Source organism: Homarus americanus, unplaced genomic scaffold, assembly GCF_018991925.1.
Source record: "Homarus americanus isolate GMGI-L3 unplaced genomic scaffold, GMGI_Hamer_2.0 scaffold21930, whole genome shotgun sequence".
NCBI lineage: Eukaryota > Metazoa > Arthropoda > Malacostraca > Decapoda > Nephropidae > Homarus > Homarus americanus.
The window spans coordinates 191,173-218,712 of record NW_024732309.1 but is presented as its reverse complement, the minus strand read 5'-3'; the positions used below and the strand labels follow the sequence as shown (position 1 = coordinate 218,712).

Genomic DNA, 27,540 nt, shown 5'->3' with positions numbered 1-27,540 from the left:
ATCCCCACTCAACTTCATGAATCAGAACCCCAAAATACGATGATTCCATTAATGATCAGTTTAAGTTAAGTTTATCGTCTCTAGGTTAATGCTTATTGGTGCGTTGTGATGATGACGTCACGCGGGAGGGAGCCTATGGAAATGATTGATATAACTGTTTCTGTAATGACGTTTGTGAGCCTCAATAATGTCCTGCCCACCACCTTGTTTTGTGGTGGGCAGGAAGGAGATGTTGTTTTTGGTGTCGTGGGAGAGGTGTGTGGTGGTGATGGAAAGATATGTGTGGTGTTGTGGTGGTGAGAGAGAGGTGTGTGGTGTTGTGGTGTGGGAGGTGGGGCCAGCTGTCCCTTCTGGTGGGCTCGGGGCGGCGTGGCTGGCGTCCACATGGCAGTCCCACCCGGCTTCTGCCTCACTCCCTACGACCAATCACAGCCCAGCCCTCCAGGTGACTGCCAATGAGCGCACGGGGCGGTGGCGTGGGTCAGGCCGGGTCATGACCTCCCCCGGGTGATCCTGAAGGGTGCGTGGGGTCGGGGTCTGCTGTGGCCGTCCCCATCTCGCCCCCGGCCCGGCCCGCCAGTCTACCGTGGAAAGCGGACGAGGTGGTGGTGGCCCGCTATCCTAGCTGTCCTGTTCCTGGCTGCCCAACACACACTCTGGTCTGCCAGTGAAAGTCCTCCCTGCCACCCTCCCTTCCGCCACCATGACCTTGTGTCACATAGTGTCGTGTCAGACTTATATCACTGTTTACCTGAGCGCTGTCAGGTGTGATAATTGTGTGGTTAATTAGCCAATAACACGTGAGAGTAGTTTACTAGTGTTGCCATGGGATCATCTTGCCTCATCAAGACGTGCACCGTCAAGAAGGCCAAAGTCGGGGCGTCGTTCCATCGCCTGCCCTGGAAATATCCAAGCCTTTTCCACACCTTACAGCAGGTTTTTGGAAACAGCAACGTTCGCGAACTTACTCGCTGGTCTAGGATCTGTTCACATCACATCGCCCAGCTGGCGCCCCTGGCCACTACTGACGAGGTGGTGAGACGCCTTATGGAGTATTATGCTTGGAATGCCCGCAGCTACAAGAGAATATTCGAATTATCCAAACTTGAGAGGGTGAGCGAGCCTCAGAAGACCCATGAAGGTGACATGACCTTGACTCTGGAGGACCTAGTCAAGAGCGGAGTGTTTGTGGTAGGAAACAGTGAGAGTGACAGCAAAAGTGTGAGGGGCGAGGCAGCGTGTGGGGACTGGCAGAGTGTGGCCAGCAACAAGAGTGATTCGTCCTTTCCCTCAGAGGAGGATGAGGAGGAGGCCTCAGTGCGGAGTCTGGCATCCAGCGGGGCGCAAGAGTCAGGTCACTACGTGGGCCAGTATCTACTGCAGATATTGACGGGGGTTCTCGCTAACCATCCTTCCTCAGGTACGTGGACTTGTGGCTCACCAATGATGAGAACAATCAAATGTTGTCTGGAATATCGCATGTTACTCAATTAGCACGTGTATTAATTACTACCTATTGTGGACCTACAGTTGTATTTTACGGGAATCTTGGTGCTGAATAAATCGTCTGGTGTTACCCAAAAGTGTGGTCCAGTAGTGAAGGTGTGTGTGGCCACTACCTTTGTTTACCTCCCGGACCTGTGAGTGAAGTACAACTTGTTAGAGTATGACATTTTATTTCAGTAGGTCGGTTGATTAGTGACGGCCGAATATTTAGTAGACCGTGGACTCGTACAATTAACGGGCGCAGCTTTTAAGAAAATAAATACATTGTTAAATTTGGAATAAGTTTTCTCCGAAGTACTATATACTCTTGGATGAGTACTGAATGTCTTATCTGTTCGTGGAAGGTGTGTGCGTGTGTCCGGGGTTAATGATAAGATATCCTGGGCGCCGCCTGTGAAGCTCCGTGGCCAGTTTTCCCAGAAGGCGTGGGCAGTTCCCGGTGTGGCAACCCTCTCCTAGTGATCCCCACCCTGCCTCAGGTCTCACACTCCCTCCCCCAGGCCTTGTACACCCTCCCCTCCCTGGACCGGCGTGCCACCCACCTGCCTTGACTCTACCACCCCGGCCCAGTCTTGAGCTCACTCCCGAAAATAACACACGGCACAGTCCGCATTGTTCCCTCTCTAACTTGTCAGTGACTGCAGATACTTACACCATGTCATGTTAACGTGATAAATCGAACGGCAGATAATTCCAGGTAGTGTTACGTTTAGCGGAGAATCTGTGCCGTCAACCTTCCGCTGTCTCGTGTGGGTCGGGCGTCCTGGTTACTGAGTGGTCTGCCCTCCCTGCCTGCCGGAAGTGACGTCATATCAAGGGTTTACTGTTGCGTCTTTAGTTGGTGTGGCTGTATAACTTGACGGGGGGCGCGTGGTTTCTTTTTTGTTCATCAACTTTCATCACTACTCATACAATCTTAAATAATACTGAAAGGATGACGCCTATAATGTACAGTCAGGGACAAAAGTTCGCTCCCCGTCATGAAACTGAGTCATAGGAATGAGTGCGGGTGTCATTTGGTGTGTTGTTTGGGGTCGAATGCTGCTTCCATAAGTCTATACCGCCCTGTGTGTCAACAAGTATGGCCTTGTGTTCGTCCCGCGTGACATCTTGGTGAGCTTTACACGTTCACTCGTGTTGGTGGTGCGTGACATCACCAAAAACCGTACGATAATCACCTGTTTATCCTATACTTTATTGTTTCTTAATTGTACTGTGGTGTTCATCGTGGTATTGTGGGGCTGAGTTGGTGACATAAACGTTGGTTATCTACAGTATAATGAACAGGGTAATTGATGTTACTATAAAATGAATGTCCACTGTTCGTCTATCAACAGTATATGGGAACCGAAGTGGAGATATATACGGCTGCTGTGTCCAGTACACATTTTTCCTGTGTACTATGTAGTTTTACGCTATTTTTCATTTTATGTCTAAAATAACTCATATTTGACCCAGATATAGGTAAACGTTGCTGAGCCAACGACGGGGTAAATACTCGGAAATGCCATTATAGAAAAGTTCCAGCTATTATTAGGGTATTCTGGGAGGGGAGCCACCGTGAACACCACACTGCTGAGTAATGTTAGGCGGGCCACGTTTAGCCCAGCCTTCCACCCACCCTGAGTCAAAGCCCCAGGCTAGGTTGACCTTGAACTATTATCCGGGACTCGGGAGTGGTAGTTCCCTGAGTTTCCGTCGTGTTAGTCGGTGTGACGGACGCGTGGGTGGCCGTGCTGCCAGAGGGATATTCCATCGTTTATTATCTGATTTGGGCACCAGTTTTTGTGAGCTTTGAGTGACTGTACCAAAAAAGGCTCTCGACTTTGTACTTGTAAGTCTCGAAACGTCCTTCATTTTTGCCCAGATGTTAGATATTACCCGCCCAGCCTTGAGTGTATGTGTATATATATATATTGCAACTGTTATCCATTATTGACTTTTAACCAACCATTATTATAATAATCTTAAGTAATTTACATATACTGTATACCATTTATTGATGTTGTAACAGTAAGTTGTGTTCTTCCCCAGGCGACCACAGTATGATCCCGGATGACTGTGCGGCCGGAGCCATGGACTCACCCATGGACGAGGCTGGCAAGTCGAAGAAAACGGGAGGCGGGGAGGAGGAGGAGCAAGACATTAATGATAACCATACTAAACTGGCTGCTCAGGGAAACTCTAGTGGCGAGACTACTGATGTGTTGACAAATGGGGAGGTACAAACTAAGGAAAGTGATAGTAAAGAATCTATTGATGAGTCGAGTAGAACAGATGATTGTGAGGAGGAAAAGGACAATAAAATGGAGGTGGAAGAACCAGAGGAACCTCAACCTCAAGTAGATATTGAGGGAAGTGAAGATGAGAAAGACTCTAGTGAAGATGACGAGGATAAGTTAGTGATAAGTGAGGGTAATGAACGGGGTACGGAGGAGTCGGCTGATGAGAACTCTAAAGGAGGTAAGGTTTACGGTGTTATATAACTTCAAGGGTGAAGGTCGTGGTCAATATTTGATTCCCTCCTTTATTTTTAAGTTTCATTACTATGTTTCTTTAACTCAAGAATGTATAGTCATGTCTGAGAACAGCATTGCCACCAGTTGTTCGAGAATGTGTTTTTTCCGATGGTCTAGACAATTTTTTTCTATGACTTTTCCGTCGCAAATGACCTAAAATTACTAGGGGGAGGGGGGCACTACACCATCTCGGGAACTTTATAGTAGCAGTCAGTAGTTTTGACAATTCTGAGCGGAACATTGAACGACTGTGGAGCTCCCCAGTTAGGTTAGGTTAGGTCAGGTTGGTTAGGGTTATGGTTTCGATGTGTTTTGAACACTTATTTTACCTTGATTTTTGAAGAAAATTTCTAGATTCCGAGATGGGAGGAGGGAGTGCTTCTCTCAGAAAGTATTGATATGCGCCAGAATGAAGGTTAAATTCGTTCATAACACATCAAACACCATCAGAAAAACAGTTTCAACTTCGATTTCGTATAGTGGCAACCAAGGTCATTGTTGAGAGGTCGGGCACGCGGGAGTGAGGGTGTCAGCTGATCCACCCTACCTGGTCTCCTTGTCAAGTTGACCCCAGTCTGACCCGGGCCATTTGTGTGTTCACACTACTGTCTGAGGCAATCAATATAATATTTTGTGACGTAGTACATTTTCATTGAACTGGCCTCAATGCTGCAGATATGCCGAGAAATTGTTCAGTATATGGATGCAATAACACAAGAAGAAAAACAGCAGGATCAAGCATTAAATATTTCCGCTTTCCAAAGGAAAAACAATTTAGACAGCGGTGGATTTATTCCTGTTGCCGAGCTGATGACATTAAAGCAGACAGTGCATTGATGTGTTCAGTACATTTTAAGGAATGTGACTACAAAGATAACCTGAAATATCGTTGCCTTGGAATTGAAACGCCAAAGAGACAACGGACATTAAGGGATGATGCAGTTCCATCCCTCTTTTTGCCTCAAGGTAGGTTAGTTACACCTTTTCCATTATGGATATTGGTCCAGTACATTAACCTTGATGACAAGTGAAATTTTACCGGGTTAGTAGGTTAGGTTAGGTGATGGTCATTTACGACGGAAACGTCGAAGAAAGAACATTATCTAAACCTTTGGAAAAACACATTGCTCAACTCGAGAGCCATATTGTCCGAAACTGCAGTTTTACCCAATATTGTGTTTACCATTAGTTAGATCTCGTCAATAGGAACAACTTAAGTCTCTGAATGTTCACACCTCTCATGGGTGTGATAATGAAGATGCTTAAGTGAGTCACAGATTGTTGTGTATTGTAACAAAGCCTAAGAGAGATTATAATAATAATAATAAAGAACCATAAATAAATACAAAAATTAAAAAAATCAAGAGTGAGAAACAATATTTGTTCAGTGGTCCCTCGGTTAACGAGCACAATTCGTTCCAGAAGGTTGCTCGTTAACCTAAACCATTGTTTCAATGGGTTTTTGGGTAATTGGTTCCAGCTCACCGAAAATTACGTACAAACGAAAAATAAATGCAGTAAAGTACACTTACTTTGAGGTGTGCATGTAGAAGGCTCCTGGTTGATAATGATGATGATGGGAATTAGAATGGGGGTGGAGGAGAAGGGAGAAGAGAAAGCATTGGGGTGGAAGAGAAGTCACCCCATGCCGCCATTTCACCCATAAAATTTTAGTTCACTTGGTGTAATTCAAGATTATTTTCTTTAAATCAACATTGCACTGTGCTATATATTATCAATATGTAAAATATATTTCAAAATGACCAATAATTTGACTGGAAACACAAAAAAAGCATTTATGTTGAAGAGTCTCAAACAAGATGTTCCTTCCTCTGAACTGGTAAACAAACTGACGCCAAGCTTGGTGTGTTGAGTGGCTGTTTGGTGCACAAAAAACTAGTTTCCTGTACTTCAATTATGTTCAATAATTGTTAAAATGACTAAAAAAATTAATAAAAACCTTCTAAAATGATTGAACAGTACAACCTTCTTGATATTTACTAAAAGGGTAAGGAATTTAAGCCCTAGAACCGATTACTGTATTGGTGGACTAATACGACAGCGAGTGAGCAAGCGAAAACATGTTGAGGGGCGCTCGTAAGGAATTTGTTAATCGAGGGATTGCTCGTTAACCGAAGTGAAGAATCTTATGGAAGGTAATTCATTAACTGAGGCGCTCGTTAACCGAGGGATCACTGTTTGTTGTGTTGTCAAAGTAAAAGAAAATTTAAACCCTGGAATTGGTCACTTGGTCACAATTTTCGTGATGCCATATGGCAGCAGGGTCTACTGGTAGATAACATTATGTTTCCAATATCTTCCCAGGCGGTAGTACCTCCCTGTTCGATAGCTACCTACTACCTTAACGTCATCCCATTTCGGTACTGCGTCACTAAATTTTAGAGGCCGGGACGGTGGTTCATTACTACGTCGTTTTGCACCATCACAGACTACTTTCTACGGCGAATCAGCCGCTCTTGTCTGGCCCCGCTATGCTGTCTCGGCTCGGCGTGCTACCCTCGCTCGCCGAACTTCACAGCGTCCCCAAGCGACGCCGAGCCAGTCTTTGTTACGACTTCACATTATTTGTATGTGCTCAAGTGCTTTTGCTCTAAAACTGTACTCTAACCATTCGAAATGGCTTCCAAGCACTCGTCAAGTGCTACTGATGCTAGTGTAGTGAAGAGGCAATGTAAGGCCATTACCCTGGTACAAAAATGGATGTATTAACCCGTTTTGAAAAAGGGGAACGTGCTGTGGACATAGCCGCTGTGCTTGGTCTAACCAACCCCCACAATGGTGCGTACTATCCGGACCAACGCTGACAAGGTTAAGGTTAGTGCTGGAAGTGGTTCTTCTCTGAGTGCTACTAAGACAACTCATACTCGAAGCATTGTGATAGAAAAGGTGGAGAAGATGTGGATGGAGGACCAGAATCAACGCAATGCTCCTGTGAGCCTTATGGTTATCCAGCAAAAGGCCAGATCCTTGTTTGACAACTTAAAGGCAGAAAAGGGTGAAGGATCGAAGGAAGAGGCCTTTACGGCCAGCCGAGGATGGTTTCAATGATTTAAGTATCGTTATAACTTCCACAATATTAAGATGACTGGTGAAGCTGCCAGTTCAGATACAGTTGCTGCCGAGACATTCCCGCCATAATTCAAACAGATTATCCAGGAAGGAGGCTCTTCACCGAAGCAAGTCTTCATTGTGGATGAGACCGGTCTCTTTTGGAAGAGGATGCCTGAGAGGACCTATATCTCCACGGAAGAGAAAAGAGCGTCAAGTCTTAAAGCGGCAAAAGACTGCTTGACGCTGCTGCTTGGCTCGAACGATGCCGGCGACTTCAAGCTGAAGCCTATGCTGATTTCTCGTGCCTTGAAAGGTTACTCTAAGAATCACCTTCCAATGATCTACAAGGCAAACAAGAAGGCATGGATAATCGGCACCATATCTAGCCGGTGGTTAACAGTGTACGCCGTCCCTGCACTGAAGGAATACTGTGCCAAGGAGAAACATGACTTCAAAATTCTTCTGATCCTAGACAATGCTCCAGCTCATCCTCCCAATCTCAACGACTTGCATGACAGTGTAAAAGTTGTATTCCTGCCTCCCAACACGACAGCACTGATGCAGCCTATGGACCAAGGCGCCATCGCCGCATTCAAGGCGTATTATTTATGCCGTACCATGGCCCAGCTGCTCAAGGCTACAGACAGAGATAATAAACACACAATCCGAGAATATTGGCGTGGCTTCAACATTCTTCATGCAATTGACAACATTGGCAAGGCATGGGAAGATGTTTCAGAAAGCTGCCTGAATGGTGTGTGGGGTAAACTGTGGCCCAAGTGAGTCAACAGTTTAACAGGATTCACGTACTGTACTTAGTCCCAGCAGTGAATAGTGATATCCTCAGTTTGGCTAGAGAGGCAGGCATTAAACATCATTGAGAACAAGATGATCATGTTCAAGTTCAGTGCTGCATTAATTGTGCTGAAATAATGAGATCTGAATGATGTTAAGTATTGTGGAAAAAAAAAGTTGGAACTACATTTTGATGTATACAGTACTGTAGTAACATTTAATAAGAATGGCAGAAGATTAAAAATACCTAAATACAGTAAAGTATCAGAAAATTTGAATGATCCAGTGAGTGTCTGCAAGATGAAGGTAAAGTACAGTGCAGGTAATTATGGACTGTGTCAGATGTCTGTATAAAGGTTTGAGAGAGTCGTCACATCACCCGGAGACCTCTCATCCCCAGAAGGGCTCTGCACCAATTGTTCCAACCAACAGGGGTGTCACTACACGAGCCCCATCTCCACGGGCTGAAATAAAGCTTTTATAAATATTCTCTCTAATTCACAATTGTGTCTGAAGTTATAGTTGATGCTACAATATTTCATTACAGTATAACCTCAGAAGATTCTCTCAGTATTACAGTAGTATATTACTGTACTGTACTGTACATGTGAAGGTGCAAGAGTTTCAGAGAGAATGGGAGGACAGTAGTTGTCCAGTAGCCAGCCACTCATGGGGAGGGGTGGGTTGGAAAAGTCGATAAGTTGGATAATCGAGGTACTGTAACTGTCTATGTCCACCACACTCTTATTTTTTACATAGGTATCATGGCCACTATTTATTTCTGATGAGAGTCTCTTGAGGTAAAGATGTAAGATTTATTTTTTTAGCACTGTACCTGTACTGTACAACCTTGGCCTCAATTTAAAAGTACAGTACATACAGTACTTGTTCCACCCTACAATGGTGTATGGATACAGGGTTGTATTTTGTGAACGCCACACATCCGTTATACCCGGACAGCATATTTGATCATTGTGTAAAGAAAACGCACAGTATTTAGACTGATGAAATACAGTTAATTTAAATAAAACGTTGTTAATATGTTCTTTACACCTGTTCTTAACGATGTTTAATAACAAGTACATTACCATATGTTAAAAACAATAACTCTCTTACCACTGTACAGTATTTGAATTGCAAACATGGTAGATATGATCAGGTATCAACTGCTTGATAATGCAACACAAGATATTACCACTAATTATCTTGGGTACAGTACATGTATTAGAAAGTGTCTATAGTAATTAAAGAGGAAAATAATAAATCTTTAATTAAAGATTCTTGATAAATTCAGATCATTCAGACACTTGTCTAAAAAACGCGACTTATATGTACTATGTAAACCTCATTAACTAAAGGAAAGAAAGTTTTAAAGGTTTATTGTCATTAAGTTGGTTTAGTTTAAGTTATTCTTAAAGAATGGAACACCTGATGTAGTCTTATGTGTAGCTACATACAGTACACTGGTGCCCCGAGGATACATCTTGTTGGCTCTGGCTGCCGAGTCATATTTCAGTACTTTATACTGTACGGTGTATGACTAAACACTGTACATTACAATATAGGAAACTCAGGTCATCGGTCATTCCTTTAGTGCTCCTGATGCAGATCTTCAATATTTTTTATGTGTAATTTAAATTCTGTCAACCTCTCCTTAACCAGAGCACATGGAATTATAGGTTTTAGCTTGTGTGTAGCATCTGTAAGAACATTCTCCATGTACGGTATACAGTATTCTGGAACAAGGAACAAAGTCCTCAAGGCATGGCTTGAGTAGATTCATTGCATGCATCTTCTTTTTACTGAAATTTATTGTATAATCTCGTTGGGGTATTCAGTACAGTACTCTACTCTCTTGACACTAGTTCACCTCCATCCCTTTCCAGTAAACATATCAAGCCCTCTGATAAAGTCAGGCCAGACCAAAGGTTGATTTACTGGTGAGGGAGAATGATGCAAGGCAAATGACAGGAAAAGACTTAAGATAACACGAAGTAATAATGTATCCATATACTGTACAGTGCATTGTTTATAATCTCATCTTACATTACTATTCTTGTTTTCTTATTTATTTTATTTTGTAGAAGCTGCAGCTGCATCACAGAAGAGTACAAGTAGATCACCAACTCCAAAGAGAAGTGAAAAGCGACCAGCAGAAGATGAGGCAGCTCCTGAAGTTGCAACAAAGCGACCAAGACCTTTAGAGGACATGATATCCCTTGATTCTCTGACCTCAGTCTCCCAAGTTGAGGGATCTCTTGGCCAGGTGAAGCAGGATCTTGAGGTAGGTAGAGATAAACATTGGTGTTCTTTATCACTTTGTACATTCACAAGTCTAGTTTTTCCAGCTACACACATTTACAATCACAGACATCATTTTCATTCAGACATTTATACAGGGAGCCAAAATACACACACACACACACACTATCTTGTCAGCTTTATGTCTGATTTGGTGTGACTGAAGCAACAATGATTCTGGATACACAATACAGATTTTATAAACATCACAGTAAGCAACAAATTACCTACCTAAAGATTTAAATGTTCATGTGACCATTTCTTATTTCATAATTTCAGGCATTAGAGTTTTTGATCAAACAGAAGGAAGAAGAATGGAACACCCTTCTCAGATTACAGAAACGTAAGGAAGAGTTGTACATCCGACTGGCAAGAAGACGACACGTTCTCCTGATGAAGAGTGGCCAAGGTGACGGAGAGGAAGAAGTTCAGGGCGAGGAAGGAAGTGAAGAGGGGCCGAGTAATCTTATGTTTCTACCTCAGGGAGGGTATTCCTCCTTGGGTGGCCCACAGCTACCACTTATGATGATGAGTCAACTGCTAGCAGGCTCCTCCTCACCTCAGTCTCTCCAGGTATATAATTAGAAAACCACAACTGCATGAGTCATGTCTTACTTTTAGTGTCTGTAAATGAATACTTTCTCCTCCTTCTTCTTTCATTTTTTCTGCATTATTATCTTTCCCTTACTTTAATTACTCTTTTATTCCTGAGTATTTAGTAATTTCCTTTAATATCTGTTATACATTTTCACCTTGTTGAATATAATGGATATTTAATGTAAGTGAATAGTGCAGTGGAGACCTGACACAGATGCTTCAGTGTCGGTCAAGAGTCCAAGGCTCTGAACTGTATGAGGGTTTATGCACTTGATGCCCTTATGTACTGTAATTGAAAACAAAAAATTATCATAATACAAAGAGGATGGATTCCGGTCTTTAGTAAGCATTTCATTATAACTTGAGGATACAGTTAGTACACTAGTGTTGTTTTGGTGACAAATGACATTTTCTGGTGTAGAAGGATCAGCAAGTTTTATGGTATTGTGGAATTATAAGTACAGTACTTTATATATTTTACAGATGCTACCACAAGTTTTAACCACAAAAGAAAACAGCCAAGGAGACGGTGGTGGCAGTAACAACAGCAATATCAGCGTAATAGACATTCACACAAGCAGTAACAAGCCTGGCGGTGAAACTCCAAAGGTGTCCATGACTCCAGAAGCTCATAGCAAACTGAGCAAGCAGCTAAGCTCTGGCCTGGCCTCCATGAAGCCCATACTACCTAAGCCACCAGGAGGCTTGGGTGGAATACCAGGTCTTCCTTCATCCTTGTCCTTCACAGCCACTGGTCATGGTCCCCAAGGCCCCACAGTCAACGTCCAACACTTAATAGCAGCTCATCGAAAGGAGAACCCCAACACTCCTCCCATCAGGTAATAACAGTTCATGGGGATGTAATATATTTCAAGGGAGAGAATGATTAGTTGGAATGTCTTGTGAGAGAGTGATGGATCATTACAAAATATTACCACGTCTTGAATGGAATGTTAATTGCCTTGTTGAGTAACTAGAAACTGTGTACCTGAGTTGAGAAAAGCAGTGTGTGTGTGTGGACAATTTGGTCTACCCCATGAGAGGAAACATAGCTAGTACATTCAGGAGAGAGAATAGGGAGGTGGTAAAGGGAATGGAAAAGTACGCCCCCCCCCCCCAAAAAAAAATTGGCTACTGGTAACTTAAAATTTTCAATAGGTTTATAGTACAGTATAAAGGCTTAGGGGTAAACCAGAGAGATATTTAGTGACTGTGTTATGGAAGGAGCAGAACACCATCTATATATACAAGGTCCTAGTACACTGTTATCCTCTCTTTCTCCTTCCGAAAGCAGTGACCTTTTGCTTACACATCAAATGATCCCATGTGACATTTAAAAGTCCTGCATCTTTGGGAACATAATTTGTGGTGTCTGAGGCAGCTGGGCGCTACTTTTGATTTACTCACAAATACAATACTGTACCTGTATGTGGATGTGCAGTGTTTAACATATACAGTATACAGTATACATCTGGGGAATGGTGTGTGTGTGTGTATCTCCACTCAAGTCTCACTATATACCCTACTATATTTACAAACTTAACACTAGTTTCAAGGAAGATAAACTATGAAATATCTGGAGTTGTCAGCCTCACTTTTACCCGGCTGGACTACCCTCATTGTAATTTCCAATATTTGAGTAAAAAAAGTAGCTTCCTGGGAGAATATTTCCTCTCAACATGTAGGGTGCAATACAGACTGCAGATTCCCACCTCCATTGGATTCTCAAGCACAGTTATGAAATGCCATTTACATAGTTTTTCACTTTATATTTCTTCCACCAACTTAAATCTCCTTACAACTGATGGTATATTTGAGTTACTGCCCCACATAGTATTGTACTGTATATGGGAACAACTTGACACTATTCTACTCGTGCATATGCAGTACATGAATGACAGCGTAGAGGTTAAATCAATACTACGACTCAATGAAGGAGGAGTCCATGTCTGTGTTCCCTCCTGATTCCAGCCAATTTGCATTATTGTGAGGAAAAGAATCAAACCATTAATATTTACACAATTTACTAAACCTCATCTTTCATAGGATTTTCTTTACTTGAGTAGTTTCATTCTCTAATTAATACATTTACCAAATTATTGTCTGTTTATTCATATTCTCTTCATTATTATTATTTGGATTATTAATTGTTATGAGTTATTATTATTCACTCTTCAACTTTATCTTTTATTCACCTTTCATATTTTTCATTATGTAATATTGTTCTATATCTGTTTATCACATGTGTTTAAGTCTTTTTGGTTTACTAAAAAATCATTGTAATATTATATAAAGATTAATTTCTGAGGCATCAGTACTGAAGTTCTGGGAAATACAAAACCTGGTGAATGGCTGACTCACTGAGACAACTTTGTGTTGAGGGAGTGTGTGTTAAGCAGGCACTGAGGGGGATATAATCATTGCTTATTGTTCTTTGGGAAGGCTCCTATAATTGTACCCATAAATTTTGATCTGTTCCTTATAGCCTCACTTGTTTTGATCTCATATATTCACTATAGTTCAGGAAAATGATGAATTATGTTCCATGTCCAAAAATTCTGTTAGAATTTTTTTCTTGAATGCATATTTTAATATTGTGTTGTTATTATATATATATATTTATTGAACAGTATCGCTAATTTTAAGCTTAGTTTGAAAATCCCAACCAACAGGAGAGCCACAAGAGGGGCCTGGCGACATCGCTATGACGGAGACAAGCGATCATCCCGTGACCAGGACCGTCCCCCTAGTGTGTCCAGTTCCAGCAGTGATGCAGATACACGAACCACACCCTCATCCAAGGGTTTCCTGGCCATGAGCGATCCATCCGTATCTTATAAAGATGTTCTTCTACGTTTTGCTGAACTAACTCAAATAGAGAAGCAGCCTGGATCCCCACAGGTAAGTAGATATATAATGTATTGATCTGTATAAATGTACATTACAATAGTAGTAAATGTTGTACTGTAGCTAGTACTGTAGTTAGAGTTAGTAAGTGTTGTATGGTTTTGTCCAAGTATTAGTTAAGCGCAGGTTAGAGAATTAAAACAGATGAAACATTGCCTAATATACTGTACAGTATTAAAAGAGGGTTGGGTTTCTCACCTTTGCATTGTCATACGTGAAAACTTCAAATAATGTATCTGTAACCTGTATTTCCACACCCAGTTAGTATGGTATAATGATTAAGCAAGATGGAATGATTCAATATTTGTGATGTTCAAATCTAAGTCTAATTCAGAGAATAGATGGGAAGCTCTGTTTAATGGGGAAGTACAGTATTGTCAGTGTATGTGAATGGAGAAAAAAGTTTAACAAAATTGAGGCAAAGGATTGGTTAGGAAGCAATGTAGGAGTTTACATTATTTCTTTTATTCAACATGAGGTACACGGATGCATGCATCAGATGTCTCAACTTCTCTGCGATTTATTCACCAAAACTTGGGAAGATATTTGTTTCTTAGACTGCACAGTACTAGTTCCACTCCATTGAAATGGTAGGATTTTTCTTTTGATTAACTAACCTTTAATCCACATTCAACAAAATATTTATTTTATTCCTTTAGATCTCAATTTTCCCTGTGGGTAGCAGTGATGGGGGCCCCAAGAGGTCTGATGGTAGTCGAGAGTCCACCCCCACAGTGAGGGACCACACCCCTCCTGCTGCTGCTCCTCCCACAACAAAGCCCAATCTTGAAGCACCATCAGCCCTAGCAAAGGCAAGACTTAATGACCCCACACACACACACACACACACATTCCCAGTTTATCCAGAATCCATGCAACTGGCAGATTCAACTAACTTGCACCAGAATGAAATTAATAGTAAAAAAAAAATATCCCAAATCAGCGAGACTCGTAAGTTTGAATACCGCATACAACAGGAATGAGCTGCCATATTTTTGATAAACAATAAAATTTATACATATTTTAAAATGCACTAGGACATGTGAGCATTGTTTATTGTAGTGTGGTAGACAACTAAGAGATGGAATAAAGCTCCATCTCTTAGATGTGTTTCCTTCACTACCACACTACAATAGGACGTATTTTATGGACAAAAAATACCCTCTTCAACGCTCAAACAATCCTCTGGGCACCATGACACAATTCAGACAGTCACCCAGCTGACATGTAGCTGCTGCGCTGGCTGTGTGTATACCTTGACATCACATCGAGAGGGAGCGCGGCCACACAGTTGTGACCCGCCTCCTCCACACAATCACTTCCCACATATACACACTGATGTTCTTCATTTGTTTTATTTTACAGTTTTATATTTTTCTTTATCTCTAAGTCACGATAGGTTACAGTATTGTAATGATTTTTCCACCACTTTATAGTTTTATTACATGTGGTGGCTGGGCTGGGGAGTCAGCAATGTACAGTAGTTGTAGACCATCACCTTCACACACCCATGCTCTTAATTTGTCTTATTTTATAGTTTTATATAATATTTTTCTTTATTTCTATGCCAAATTGTTTATGTAGAGTGGAATAAGTATTAAAGAAGTCCATTTTTCTGAGACACAAATTTGCGGGGTCAGCCTGTAGCACTGTGCACGGTAGGATTGAACTAACGAGAAAATCCCTTTATCCAGCACCTCTCAATCTCCATAGGTCCCGGATAACAGGGAATCTACTATATTGAAGGTGTTAGAAAAAATATATTGTCCCATTTATCATTGAGTTACCAGCATTTAACAATTACTTTATTTGTTAGATTTTACATGGAGAATTGTCAGAACAACACTGAATGTAAATGCTTATATCTGACATGGTACGATGATGAATGATCAATATACAATATTTATGTTATCTGAGCATGGATTTTAGTATGAAATAGTGTAAACATCAAATAATGTCTTAAAACAGAAATACAGTCATTGTATTTGGTGACAGAATGTTTTATTGGTTTTGAAAAGCAACTGTAGTTCTTCTTATTTAGTTACAGGAAAATAGTTAACTCTAGTAAAGAAAATCCTATGAAACATATAAATAATACTGTGCTTATTGTTTAGAAAATGTTGTTGCTTAGTAGTTATGTTATATATTTTATTTTAATGAATACAATTACAGTATAGTATCTGCATAAACTGAGATAGAATTTTTTAACTGAGCTTCATGCAAGCATCTTTAACTGTATTCTCCTAAAATAACAGCAGAGTTTTTTTTTTTTATCATCAATGCAGTTACTACTGGAGTCAAGAGCGAGTGTATCTAGTGGCAACTTAACTAAGGCTGTTGGAGAGAGCGCCTCAAACTCTCAGTACCTGACACTCTCTGCTCTTCTGTCTGGTGGCTCTACTACAACTGTCAAAGATAAGGTTGCTGCTCATGCCCAGGTGAGTCTTGTGAAGGTAACACAACCCCAGCAGACTGTGAGTGTGTGTACAAGTACAAAGTTAATAGTGAACAAAAGTAAAACAAGATAAGTTGAGAATGAGGACTTCAAGAAAGAAATATCAGCTTGAATGGTGGAAGTGAGGTGTTTCAGACATGTAAGTACAGTATAAATGTCTTGGCAGCTGGAACAATGGATGCCAAATTGGATCATAAAGCAGCAGAGAGAAAGATAGTAATTTCTACATTGAGTATTGTGAGAGAACTGTGTCCAAGTAAAGAGAGTTGTAGATGTATAGAGGAGTCATTAAGCCATCATCACCACTGGGAGAGATATCAATCATTACTGTATGAGGGAAGGGTACCAAATGTAAGGAAGGTGGAGGCACATTAGAAAGGAATTTTGAGGCAGGGTGTTTAAAAAGTAAGTGCTAGAATGACTGAAGGGCTCCTGTGTGTTGATACTATTTTTATGATGACATTCTATAAGGGTTACCTTTTTTCCTCCCTATCACAAATAGTAAACAAAGACATGGAACCTTGACTCGTGCCTTTCCACCTTGTTCATTTATTTACGCTGTAGTTTTGTTTGATATTCGGTAATAATTATCTTTGGCCAGGATGTACGTCTGGGGCTTAGTGTGAATATATCATTAAAACTCAATATTATCCAAACAGTCGGAAAGTCGGAGCAAGAAATCGAGCCACCAGCCTGAAGAGGGAAGTGGGAATCCCAAATGTCAAGGATGCCACAAACAACGAGCACAGTTTGTTTGTGCTGGTTGTGGAAATCAATGGTACTGCTCTAGGGAGTGTCAGGTAAGGGTTAATTTTCAGTTTGAAGTATAGTATAGTAATTCCTTTTCTCCATTATGAACTGTATTATATAAGAGAAGTTTTATATGTACATAGTATAGAAAATGGCTACACAATGTTAATTTCCCTGATTCCTTGTTTTCTCTGTGTGTATCATTTTCTCAAGTATTAGCTACTAACTATTTCAGTAAAAGGTTTAGAGAGGCTTGGCAAACTTGCAAAATACTGTATTCTACATTGAGAATATGCAGCACCAGTATACTGTATAGATATTATAGAATAGATAGAATCACCACCACAGGAATATTTTCAAAGGCAGTCAGAGACAACTAGTGTATTGTGTAGTGGGCAAACCTTGTTAGTTAGAATTCACTTTTTTATGAAATGTAATGTGATTTACAACTCTACCAAACCTTTAATAATACAACCAGGAGGAAGAACCACTGAAAAATTTTGGTTTAGAATAGAATTTTACTTTACTGTATTGAGTTATTTTAGCAGAGAAGTTCTGACAGACCAATCCGGTGAGTGGTATTTATGCACAGTACTATGTAAGTTGATCTGTAATGCCTTATTCCCTCTGTGAACTGTATAAGGGTAGCCAAGACAGAAGGCCCTCAGACCCACCTAGTCATGAGTTATCCCTTACATACTTTTCCTTCTGAGGATGGTGGTTACCTTGCCTTCACCATAGCCCCATCTACCTTACTCTGTACACCCACTCAGGTACTAAACATTCCATAGTAATCCTCCTCTGCTCATCCCTTCTCAGGTACTGATCCCACAAGCATCCTTATAATAGTTAATTTATTTTAATTGAAAAACTGTTCAGCTGTTTTCTGCAGTAACTCACACTGTCTAGAAAGTAATTTGATGAGATCTTAGATTGATGCTCTATTTTACATTTTGTTTATCATTCTTCTTTATTATTTTACAGGTAGCAGCATGGGAGGAACACTCAGAACACTGTAATAATTAAGTAGTGATGGGACTATGTGTACATATCCTTGACCGTACCTCCAGGTGAGTCTCCATTAAGCCTGAGTCTCGTGCTTCAGAATTGTTTATTTTTTATCTTTAAAGGCGAGCGTAAATCTAGCAGTGCTGTTTGTTAATTTGGGATTTTTTCACAGAGATATTTTAAAATACAAGATAGAAAAATGATTAGATAATATAATACAGGAGTCTCTCTTGCCCATAACATCCGAGAGTAGGTCAGTTACTTCTTTAGCTTTATGGTTTGATTTTCATTGTTCTTTTGTTTTCTGTTCATTGTCTGTCTGTATGGTACACCACTTTTAACTGGCCAGCATTTTCAGTTCTGTCCATGTCACACTTACAGCTAAAGGTCTTTTGTTTTGGGTTGGTAAAAGATGAAGCCTCGGTAAAATACAGTCAAGCGTTGTTACAGTGCCTGCAGCTGAGGCCCATCATACCTCAGTTACACCACCCAGATGTTTATCACTGATGACTTTACACTTGGATTCGTCAAGGGTCTAATCTTGTGGATTGTTGTCCAGTCACCTGACCCAAGAACCCTGAGAACCAGCTTCATGAACCCAAAGCATTTATGGATAGAATAATCTATCAGTCTATTGCTTCGGGTTCACAAGTCTGAATCTCAGGGTTCGTGGTTCAGGGGGACAGGCGAACGGACTTTAGCAGTTGATTGTACAGGGTTATTTTTTTTATTCGATAACCCTAAATTTTTACCATATTTTTAAATGTGTAATAAATAGGAACCTAAAAATCGGTGGGAATAAAGTCTGATAATACCATTTCGAAGAACATAAATATTGATCCAACTTTACTCTTGCTGTTAGGAGGTTCCTGTTTATCGTATGTCCCAAAATATTGTGATCATTTCAGGTTCTCATAGGAAAAAAAAAAAGACCCTGTTTGATATCCCAAGAGCTTCACAGGTCATTAATTTGCAATTCCTGGTTATTACGAATAATACGTGAACCCGATTGATATAATAACAGTGACCAGTAAATCTAAACATATGGGAAACTCTTACTTATTATCTTTACTCCTCGCTCTTGTGTTGTGTTACTCGTGGGGTACAACACAGGAACCTCTGGGTATGGTTGGGGACAAGTGTAGAAGGTAAAGCGAAGGCCTGAAGCAGAAACTCACTAGCCATCTTGTACTCAGGTTATTTAATGTCTAACGATGTACAGTTTTTTAGTATATTTCCATATATATTGAACACTACTAGGGAGTGTGTTTATGCTATATGTATTGAAGGGCTTCCAGTGGACACTATTTATTTATATATTAATGCATTGTTTTCTCTGCCCTTGCATATATCTTCCATCTTTGGTGACTTGTCCCTTGATTTTAATTGTTCATTAATTTGATTTGATACATTGTCCAAATACCTGAAAATATATATTTATTTTTCAATTTTAAAAGAGCTTCTTCATTATGGTAGTAATATCAAAGTATTTATTTTATTTTCCTTTTTTCTTTCAGATTAGTGCATAGGGGGGATGCAAGATCACCACAAGCAACTCAACATTTATAAAGAAAGTCTTCATAAGTGCAGAAATCATGATGGACTGTGCTGTTATTTCCTTTTCAAAATAATCAAATTTTGAAATTTAATATCTCATGCATGAAGAAAAAATTTTCTACCGTATTTTTACAGTTACAGTCAACATGACAAATATTGAACGGACCCTTGTCGGTGATAAGTGTTGGATCGTGTGTCTGTCCGCAAGACTGTAGAGAAGAATTCACTCTCGATAATGATACTGTGATATTTAAGTGCATTTTTTGTATACAAGAAGAGACTGTCGACAAAATTGTTTTTATATGAATCATACAGAGGCTGTGTCCAAAATATGTAGTGTGTGAAATCCCAGCCTCCTTTTGAACAACAGTGTACTGTAGTCTTACATGAATATTTCCTTTTGATATTTCAAACTGTAGAACCTGACTTTGTATGAACATAAGTGCTGAAATACTAATGACACTACAGTAGTAAGTTTCTGGTATGGGATAGTTATAGAATCAATTGCCAGAGTATATTTTGTACCATACTTTGTTGCTTATTGACCATCTTCTAAGCCTGGAAGGTTTTTAAGTGCAGATTTTAGGCCAATCATATTAGATAGATCAAATAAAGTTGTCTGTGAATAATATAGACATTTTATGCATTGAAATTTTGCTGTATTGAAATGTATTACAATAATATTTAGGTTCACTTTGAAACCTGAAATGTCTTCACTGTTATAAAATTTTAGTTTAAAAAATATGGACTATCCTTATGGAGTTTTGATCTTATTTGTTATATCATGGTTACTTGTTGGGTCACACAATACAGTACTACCTGGAATAGTATGTCTTTTAAATAAGTTGAGAATTGTGGCATATTTTTTAATGAGGTTAAGACCATTTGTGTCATCGTTCAGAGGGAGCGTGTTAAGGTCTTCGAAACACTTGAGTCTTTTTATTCTCATTGGTACTTTTCTTGAATTATTTTGTCTTGGATATTTTTTTATGCTTCGTTTATTTATGGTACAATATATTCCATGTAATATTTCTTTAATGTTTTAATTTGCCACCACTGTCATCTACCTGAACTTTTGGAATTACTTTATCAATTACTATATGCTTCATTTTATAAAGGATATTTACTTTGGATATAAAATAAGCTCCTGGTCTTAAGTTGACCAATTAATTTATGAATTTCAGTGCAAAGTAAATGTAGATAATATTACATCAATGGTAAATATAAGCTTCAAGATATAGTTAATTTTGTACATCACTACCACGGGGGAAGCAAAGAGTTACTCTCTCTCACTTCATCTTCCACAGTCCCACTCAGTTTATGGTGACTGCCTGTACATGTTTTTTTAATTCCTTTACAAAGTTACTATATTCTCTTTCTCAGTCTTCTCTGTTTTCATCATTTTCTTTACCTATTCCTCCTGCCATATTTTTGCTGTCACTTTTGAGTGTCTTTGCTCAGCCAATACAATTTTACCTTGAATGTACTAATTTAAATCAGGTGAGAAGTTGCCAATTGCTTTACAAATGTAACGGCCAAACAAACATCCAGACTTCCTCTGCCTGTGTTTTGTTTCACCCCCATTTAATTGGGAATGAAATAAAGTCAATAGATTTAGACAGATAGAATAAGTTGAATCTTGCTGTTGCGTCATCAAGATGATCACAAACTGAATTGTTGATAGAGTTGTACACATATGTATCGAGTCTTTCTTTAACATACTGTGCACCGATTACACTTAATATGGACTGAAGTCATTCATCCCAAGGACCAGAAAACTATATGGCCATAACTTTTGGAGATTGAAAATTGAAGAGGTTGAGTCTTTGAATTTATAAATTAACAATGAGATATAGGTCATATTGTCACTGTCCCTTAAAATATTTACTAACATTCAGTTCTCAACACTAATTCAGTGGATCATATTTTTAGTTACCAACTTGAAGTAGAACAGCAAAAACAATGTTATGTGAGGGGAAGTAATGAGAGACCATATTTTTTTACATTTAGTGGTCCCATTAAAGGGCGGCCCCTCTGAATTTTTAAGTATGATAATTGTATCTTTTTAATATTTAACAGAAAAAGTTGTTCAAAATGGTCCTCAAGCATTAGTAGAATCCTGTGGTATGTATTCCTAATCTTGACTAAATTTTACGTTCTGGTCTAAACTGTAATTCATGACAAATAGGGCCCATTTATGTTGGATGTGCTGATGTGAGGCGATCCTGGGTTGTGTGAAGCGACAGGGATAAACCGGATGTGTATCGGGCGAACACCATAGCAAAACACATTTGGTAAGGCACTTATAGAGAACGAATGACAGTGAATGAAAGGAGAGTCTGTGTTTGGTATTAATTCTGGCTGTTTTGTAAGAGTAACAAGGGCCTTGTAAGAGTGGGAAAAAAAATTTACACAAATTAAAAGTTTATCATCTTAAAGTTGATTAGTAGATAGATAAGCTTTGAAAAGTGCTGTATATCCAAAGATTTTCTTGGATGGGTTAATAATAGTTTGTTTTGCTGCTGAAGTAAGTCCCAGTCCAGAAATATATCTGGATGATTGATGGTAAAGTACTGCACAAGCAAAGCCATTATTTCTCTTTAATTGAATGTGTGTGTGGGTATTTTTCCTTGTTTTAGCCCTTCCCCTTTACTCTCTACTGTAGTTTTGAACCAATTTTTCATATTTCTTCCCCATCCCTTTATTTGAAGCTTGATGCCCTTCATCCATCCCACACAACAGTGGGAAAGAAGTGCTAAGTAGATATATATTTCATTTAAATACTCTAAGCCAAATTTCCTATTTTAAATTTAATACCACTGAAACATCTTTCTGCAATCAATTTACCTAGTAGTACTTTTCTGTATATGGTTCACAAAGCTTCATATACTGGTCATGATTTTGCTGTCTTTTGAGAGGAAAAGATGTTAACCCACTAACCACACCATACCTGTAGTCTGTGGTCCTACCAGCTTGAGGGAGATTAACTGCATAAAGATTAACCACACATTTAAAATGAATAGAACGAGCATGATGAAGTGTACTCTGGTGCTATAGTTGAACCTCCACTTTTGTTGCCGTATTTTTGCTTAAATTGATAGGAAATTTTGTGTTTTATTTGGTGAACTATGAAGATCATTCTGTATTTGTTATGGCCTTCTTGTTTGGATTTTGTTTTCCAAATTATATTTTCTGGAGAAGGTTGTGAGTGAGCCAGTGTTGCTTGGTGAGGTACAGTAATGCCTAATGTTGGTTGTGGACTTTGTACTTGAGGAATACAAATTAACAAAAACTTTACAGATAACTCTTGGGAGAAAGTTATGTTCAGTCTTGTTGTTTAGTTTGTAGAGGAGCTCTTTTGGTGTTTTTTTAATACCAATTAGTAAGTCTTCCTTAATACATTTTGCAGGGATATTTTATATGACACTTTTTTTATACTGTATTATATATTTAGTATAATTACAATCCAACACAAAGCCAACTTAGTTTTGTTATGAACAGTATTTCAGTAATCCTATTTTTCAGTTAGTACAATAGTTTGCTAACATCGGCAAGAACCATTTAGTAAAGTGCCTTTTATCTTGAAAATTAATTATCTGTTCCTTATCATGGCAATATTTTTCTAGTCATATTTTGTCAAAAAGAAATATGTTTCTGCTTCATATTTTTAGTAATTTGTGGAGTAGTGTAAAGTTAGTAGAGGTGGTGACCATTTTCCCCAATTTGTGTAAGATTAGCTCAGCTGGTGACTAGCCCCCATAGTAGCATGCAAGACTAAACTTTCGTCCACTTTTTACTGACATCAACATGAAAGACTTTGATTTTGACTTAAATGTGAAAGAATGAGATTTGACCTTGACCATAATGGACTTGATGGCTCGAGCAGAATTTATGTTGAGTTCGGTTGATATTCATTGTTTGAGAAGGTACAGTAATGGAGTTTCAAGATTACAAATATTTTACAATGCATCACTCTCCTATGTATTGTATTACTGGTTCATTATGGCATCACTATTAATAAAAATGCTGTATTTCATCACATTGTCTCCATATATAAAGAAAAAATCCATGTGTAGCTTCTGTTTCTAAAATCACTTTACAGGTTTATTTCACTGGGTTAAGGGGTGAGCTAGAGGTAGGCTCAGAGTGACATGGATTGTAAGAAATGACCTCAGGGACAAGAACCTATTGAGAGGGTGGCAAGCAGGGAGAACTACCAACCCACACAAGTGTGGAAATGGCCTTAAAACGTTGGTTGTGATGACATTTCATAAAAGGAAATTTAAGAAAATTTGCTGTCATGTATCAAAAATATTGATTGTGAACATTTATGATTATAGTTTTGAAAATTATATATTACAACAATAATTAATTATTATTTTGCACGAGTACTTGATCAGTTGTATAATTTGTACGGGCTTTTATTATTTTACAAAATGACGTCACAGAATACATGTACAGTATTTTATTTTCTGGAATTACAAAGGCTGGGACTTTGACTTGACTAACCAGCCAACCTTGGGCTTGGATTGCCTTGTGTCTGACTTGGACATGGATGTGGTCAATAACTACAACTCTGACGATTACTTACATATAGTTAAGGTAGTGACTTACCCCACTATTGGTGTTTAGTGGAGGTGATGACTATATTCCTCCTTAGTTTAGAAGTGATACAGATGGTGGCCACATTCCTCTACTTCCTTTGTAACTAGTTTCCTCACGCAATCATATTTATCCCTAATTTATTAAAGGCTGCTTCAGTACCAGTCACTTCATTTGTAATTACAACTTGACTTTCTTCCATCCTTTTGGCTTATTTTTTATTTACCGGTAAATTTTCTTGAATAAAAAAGCATCTCCCTTTCTTTTAGCTTCAATCACTTGGCATAGTCACTCAGATTTTCAAGGTACTGTACTCACAAAAACACAACAATGAAATGTCCTTGCTTAGTGGATACAGTTTCTAATAATATTGGTATAGTTGTGCACGTTGATGGGTTAAGCGTCATAATCATTTACTAAAGATTTCTTGACATAGTAAATCCTGCAGTAATTATATTTTTATGTACTTAATGCTATTATATGACCATTTTAATATGAGATAACGTGTAATACTTAAATCAACTTTCATACAGCATTATACTGTACTTTCTTTTTTATTTGTCTTGCAGTGACAGAATTTAAGTTAATGGAACCACATAGCTGAATGATTTCCACCTCTTTCTTTATACTGTCATTGCATAGTTTTACCAATTCTTAATAAATTTCACATTATAAGTATTGCTCATGAGACTAGAGAATAAATGAGTTGTCCCAAGAACTCGGCAAATATCATAGTGTACTTGGTTTTACAGCAGAAGATTACAGGAGGCAAAGAAAAAATGGCAGAGTAATTTGCATATCCTTAAAGAAGGGGATAGAATAATGGGAACTTGGGAGTGGTTTTAATTTGCTCGTCTATCTACTGATTGTGTGGCGTCGTGTGCTTTTCAGGCATGTCACTCGTTTCCTTTGATGTACATAACGTAACCTTTCCCAAATTATAGTTAAAAATACATGCAGCCTTTTGCCTTTTCATACATTTGTTGTAAGTATAGTTGAAGATTTGGAATTCCACCCTTTATGACCTGAGGGTTTATCTGTAAACTGCCATGTTTGATCTAACTATTTTGGCAAGTTCTTGTGCTACAGGTGCAAATGATGAGTACGTTTACGAGTGTATGATTGAATATGAGCAAGTTGGTTAGGGCTTCAAGGTATATTTAAGTTGTAAATAGTTTTTTATGGTTTCAGTAGAGAGAGAACTTCTCATTGACTGATGGTTTGAAAGGTAAGTGTGGAGACCTCCAATAACCTCAATTCAACACAATCAGTCAGTCATGCAGATAATACTAAACTCAGAGGAACAATGTCTTAAGTGTTTTTTCCAGTTTAAGGAACAATGTATAGGTTGGGAGAAAGTTAACTAAGGCTCCTTCTTACAGGGCTGAATATAGTTACCATGGTTACAGTTAACCTTGTAAGTTAAGAGGTTTAGCTCACTTTGGGACTACCTATTGAACTGTGTTGGCTTAAGCCATGAGATGTATATTTCACGATATGTAATGTAACACAATATTTTTCTTTGAAGAGATTCATCGAGTTTTGTTTTTCTTTATCGTGTCGGGAGAACGATCCCCGGTAAATCTCCGGTAAGAACAATTTTGTCAGTTGCGTTTCAAAATGGAGGATGTTGTCCAGTTTTTCATCAGTCTCACGTAACACTGTCATGGTTGTGTTTCTCCTTAATGCATGTTCTGTATACACTCTTCTTATGAACTACCAAAGCTTAAACTACCAATGAAGCTTATTTGTACCTGGTTCAATAATTAATTTAGAATGAAAAAATAAAATACAAAATTTGAATCATGCAGGTGATGGCTATACTGGACAGCATTTTTATTTTTAATGACCAGGGAAGGGACGTATGATAGCTTTTGTTTATTAAAGAGTACTAGGGTAATGTGAGTACAAAAATGCTTTTATTGCCCAAGACTTTCAAAATTTAATGTAAAAATAAACTTGATTATCAATATTCTGCTTAACCCCTTTAATGTAATGAATAATCCTGCAGGTTTGTCATAATAGCCATTTTTTCATGCACTTCAGGTGTTAGGAGCATATGACAACATTGCTGCTGCTGTTATTTTGGAAAAGAAAAAATTTCAATATTTAGAATGCTCTCCAATTTTAAACACCTCTGCTATCATGTGTTGAAGAATACTGTTCACTCTGTCTTTTCCTGAGCTAGCAACACTAGTGGGGATGAAAATTTGGCACCATGAAGAAGTGTTTGAGGCTTAAATAGGAATAGAGTACAAGGGGTTAAACTAAATGATGGATGATGAAGGCATTGGTGTGCTCCCTGTGTTGTGGTGCTGCTCCTCACAGTTCTTACTGATTCATCTTTTGATTTCTTGCTTCACTTAAGAGGCTGTGCCACTGTAAATTGCATTGATTCCGCTTTCTTCAATATATCTTCTGCCATTGCATTGGTATTTAGTGATTGAAATTTTAGTTCTTGATAGCCGGTCATTTAATAGAATGCAGATATAGCATGTGCAGCTTTTTAATGTAGTTTCCAGGGAACTAAATGCCACACAATTTGAAGCTTGCTATAAAGATTAATTATTATAGTTTGATGTAATCAACAATGCAAATGATGTTTTTTCTTTTTGCATGTTTTGCTGTAATCAGAGCTTTATTGAAAAGAGTGAATCATGCGCACTTGTTAGTAGTTCTGAACTATCCACTTTCTTCCTTGGTCATATCCATTGTGATAGGTTTAGAACGGGAACCGAGTACCTGGAGATTTATCTAAGGTTTGTATAAAAAATTCTTACCCAAAAATTACTCAAAAAAATTAACAGCGAGGCGCAGACTCCGATCTGGCCCGAATAACCAGCAGTCACTGCCAAGATGTAGAAAATTCGGCCTGTCGTCTCCAACAGTGGGAACTGGGCTTGAAGTCTGAGATAAGTACTGCAGAGTTAAAACTAAAGTTACGGAGTAAGAATTTAATGTATTATATGTTTTGTCTGTGCATAAGCCACCAATGTTATATGTTTAATGAATAATTTTGTCTGTCACGCTGTTATTAGCTGTTTATGTGCAAATGATATATACTGTTCAAGAGATGTTTGGTAGGATAGTGACAGTCATTTTGATACATCAAATTGAATTCCTGTTAATTTTCTTGAACAGCATCTGCATTCTCCAGATCCTCCACTAGCTCACAGAACATGTTGATGTCACTACAAATCTTGATTCGACTATTGACATACCAGATTAATGATTAATATAAGCATAAAGTATCCCTCTGCCTCTTGTGAACCACAAGCATCTGTCTTTACCAATATTGCAAGTTCCATTCCATGAGTTTTATTTTAATTAGACTGCGGAATTCCACACTAGCCCTCTTAATGGCTATCCCCCCTGCTTCAAAGAGTGTGCGTGCCAGGTTGAATTTTTTTTGTATTAGTTTGCTGTTTATATTGAATCGAATCATTTTTTAATAAACATGGTGAAATCCTT

General features: G+C 38.8%; 1 protein-coding gene across 3 annotated transcripts; it reads left to right on the top strand.

The window, feature by feature from the left end:
- The first annotated feature begins 614 nt into the window (after positions 1-614).
- On the top strand, positions 615-27,540 carry LOC121868460. Of its 3 annotated transcripts, none has more exons than XM_042369110.1 (11): positions 617-1,420; positions 3,541-3,969; positions 9,977-10,176; positions 10,473-10,766; positions 11,274-11,629; positions 13,463-13,691; positions 14,357-14,509; positions 15,983-16,135; positions 16,812-16,952; positions 17,887-17,972; positions 19,428-27,540. In XM_042369110.1, the coding sequence occupies exons 1-10, from the start codon at positions 826-828 to the stop codon at positions 17,926-17,928; spliced, it is 2,592 nt and encodes an 863-aa protein (XP_042225044.1). In that variant the 5' UTR covers positions 617-825; the 3' UTR covers positions 17,929-17,972; positions 19,428-27,540. The 3 variants fall into 3 exon arrangements, with proteins under 3 accessions (XP_042225045.1, XP_042225044.1, XP_042225043.1); XM_042369109.1 differs by having other exon boundaries at positions 619-1,420; positions 13,442-13,691; XM_042369111.1 differs by lacking the exon at positions 14,357-14,509 and having other exon boundaries at positions 615-1,420; positions 13,442-13,691.

What these genes read in the sequence shown, in the direction of transcription:
- LOC121868460 (XM_042369109.1), top strand. Translation starts at nt 826, where the DNA reads ATGGGATCATCTTGCCTCATCAAGACGTGCACCGTCAAGAAGGCCAAA. An exon ending in AGGTGAAGCAGGATCTTGAG is followed by an intron (nt 10,177 to 10,472) that starts GTAGGTAGAGAT and finishes TCATAATTTCAG; the next exon opens with GCATTAGAGTTTTTGATCAA. An exon ending in CCCAACACTCCTCCCATCAG is followed by an intron (nt 11,630 to 13,441) that starts GTAATAACAGTT and finishes TTTTAAGCTTAG; the next exon opens with TTTGAAAATCCCAACCAACA.